At 46.1% G+C, this 2,978-nt stretch overlaps 1 protein-coding gene across 1 annotated transcript; it reads right to left on the minus strand.

Moving 5' to 3' along the window:
• Positions 1 to 1,407: 1,407 nt before the first annotated feature.
• On the minus strand, positions 1,408 to 1,705 carry LOC132343201 (ATP synthase subunit f, mitochondrial). The gene has a single exon (XM_059878852.1). It carries the CDS (start codon positions 1,691 to 1,693, stop codon positions 1,445 to 1,447), a length of 249 nt encoding a protein of 82 aa, XP_059734835.1. The 5' UTR covers positions 1,694 to 1,705; the 3' UTR covers positions 1,408 to 1,444.
• Between the last annotated feature and the right edge of the window lie 1,273 nt (positions 1,706 to 2,978).

Consider the following 2,978-nt stretch of genomic DNA (forward strand, 5'->3'; position numbering starts at 1 on the left):
CCTAAAAGCTTGGACCCTGCCAATTTCCTCCTTTCCTCCTTCCCTCCCCCTCCCTCTCTTTCACCAGCATTCACAGAGCAGCCTTTAATGAGGCAAGATGGCAGAGCCTCAGCTCAGCCATTCCTCAGAGAACTCTCGCTTCACTCCAGTATGTTCTGTAACCCCAAGTAATTACTGTGCATCAGAATAGTCAAGCCTGTTCCTTCTCTTACAGGTGACAGAAGTCTCTCCTTTCTCCACTGCAAAGGAAATGCCTTCAGATCTGAGTCGTAAAAAAGATGACATTTCTAATTTTTTGAAAAATAAATAAAATGGCTCTGCAAAGCTAGAACATTTGGGTCACATCCCAGAGCCACCCAATGATACCTTCTCTGTGTTTCAGCCAATGGCTTCAAGGCACCTAAAGTATCAGTAGGGGTTTTCCAAACTCTGGCTCCTGGACAGCTTTACCTGGAGGGCAGCTGCAGGTAAATCCTGAATAGCCAAGCTGGTGGGTGTTAAATCAGTTGCCTGGGTCATACTTAGGTCCTTGGGGTTCCCAGAGACTGAAGATTCTGCACAAGAATGGCTCAGGTACATTCATTGCCAGTCACTTCCAATAATCAGAACTTCCCATAAATGTCGATATGCTTATACTGATGTATGAACATGACACACACTCATATATACACACATTATATAACAGTTTCATTATAAAGACATTTTAATAAAGTTAACTATATACATAAGCACATATCATCTCCAATAAAGTTTTGCCCTAAAATTGGTAAATAGGCTAACCTAGTTACCAAGTAACAGAAAGCAGCCATGATTTTCATTGCTGCTAAAAATGACTTTCCATGATCATGACTGAAGGAGATTTTTTGCAGCCCACAGGTCCCGGAGGTCAGATTTTCTACATCACCCAGTGCCAGGGTCACACAATCCTTATAATCCTTCTGTCAGACAAATAGTCTGGACCTGGGGAGGATTATTCCAATATGGGGCCATCAAGAGGAGAGGGAGAGAGGAATCCCCAAGTAAGGAAGCCCCAGGAGAGTTCTCCTGCTTTGAGGGGCCCCAAGTCTGCTCCCCACTGGGCTCCTGAGTCACAAGCTTCCCACAGCCTCAAGGGCTCATTTTGGAGACCACAAGGGCTCTGAAGTTTGGCTGCCTGAAGAGAGGGGTTTATGCTCAGGGAGTCCCCACGTGCCTGCCACGGAAGCGTGCACCAGGGAGAAAGTTGAGGCTGCTCTTGGGTGGGCTTCCCGCAACCTGTGCTCTGCCCACTGAGCAGGACCGGAATGCCACTGCCAGTGGGCCGATGGCCAGCCCTTAAGATAAGTTTGTCATCTTTTTTTTTTCACCAGTCATTGTTTATTGGATGTTAATTCTCCATCAGGATATGAAAGGATTCAGGGGTGCCGGGCAAAGGTGATGGTCAGGAATGCAGAGTTCGCCCTCTTCAGTAGTACCTGCGTAGCCGCTCGTGTTTGAGCTCCTTGTAAGAACGGCAGTAGCTGAAAACCGCGTAGGCCGCCAGCACCAGAGAGAGCCCCGCGATGCTGCCTCTCTTCTGGTTCACGCACTTGGTGTAACGTCTTTGAAATGCTCCAGCGATGCCTGAAGGAGTGAAATCCCGCATGCGTATCCAGCTTGGCAGCTCCCCTAGTTCGACTTCCAGGAGCTTCTTCAGTGGTACGACTGACGCCATCTTGGAGTCCTCTGTCATCATTTTTAAACCTGAAAGTTGGCCAAATTCTTTACCACACACAGACTTAGATCCAACCCTTGGATTTTGTTCCAAAATTATTTTAAAAGTCAAAAAAAATTAAATTGAGAAGTTTTGTTTCTACCACCTCAGGCACTTGCCAAAACACTCTCCAAGAATTTTTTCAGTCATTTTCATTATACATTTGCAAAAAGCTTTTAATAGATACCAAAATGCATCTGCACATCGCCTCATTGGCTTCACGTAGGAGTCCCTCAGAGCTGGGAGGACAGGTGAGTGTATCCATCAGACGGTCAAGGAAACGGACACCCAGAGAAGTGCAAGACTCACACAGCTAGTAATCAGTAGGGGAACCAGACCTCCCGTAGGAGTCAGCGTGTGTGTATGTTCACAGTAGAAATGCACTGAGGGCTGTCCCTTGGCACACCGAGGGGCCAAAAGCACCCACAACTATCTTATGAGGTCTGCTAGTAACTTTTTTATTTGAAAGAGAAGTTGACTGTGAATAACCTTCTATCTACATTTTCCGAAAGGAAAGAGAGAGAGAGAAAGGAAGATGATCAGGACTAAATTATATAGTGACATCACTATATAATGTCAGAGCCTTTTCTCTCAACAGGTGAAAGGCACCCGCTCCGGTATTCTTCCCTGGAGAATCCCAGGGACGGGGGAGCCTGGTGGGCTGCTGTCTATGGGGTTGCAGAGTCGGACACGCCTGAAGTGACCTAGCCCGGCAGCAGCAGCAATAAGCACAGCTTCTGCGAGGCTGTACTGGCAGCTGTCACCTCCTTTGTGCAGTAGTGACCTTTCATCAACACTGTGCATCTACTGGGGTTCAATAAACCAAGCCATATTTTTAAAAACCAGAGTCATTATTTAAGGATCTAATATGAAAATTTTATGTAAAAAAAAATAGTCACTAATATGTTTTATGCAAATATATCCTGTTTCAACAATTTTAAAGTACACTCTTCCCCCCACCCCCTCATTTTTACCTCTAAAATTAGCATCCATCTGGGAAAACAGGAGGCAGCCAATGTGTCATACAACAACTGTCCACCAGGTGGCAGTCACGATGTAAAGAAAGAAAGTGAAGTCACTCAGTTGTGTCGGGCTTTGCGACCCCATGGACTGCAGCCCACCAGGCTCCACCGTCCATGGGATTTTCCAGGCAAGAGTACTGGATTGGGTTGCCATTTCCTTCTCCATGATGTCACGATGTAGTTACAAGAAATTTTTCATTGACTGCATTCCAGCAGGATGGAGA

This window comes from Bos taurus, chromosome 20 (assembly GCF_002263795.3).
Source record: "Bos taurus isolate L1 Dominette 01449 registration number 42190680 breed Hereford chromosome 20, ARS-UCD2.0, whole genome shotgun sequence".
In the NCBI taxonomy this organism is placed as follows: Eukaryota; Metazoa; Chordata; class Mammalia; order Artiodactyla; family Bovidae; genus Bos; species Bos taurus.

What these genes read in the sequence shown, in the direction of transcription:
- LOC132343201 (XM_059878852.1), bottom strand. Translation starts at nt 1,693, where the DNA reads ATGGCGTCAGTCGTACCACTGAAGAAGCTCCTGGAAGTCGAACTAGGG.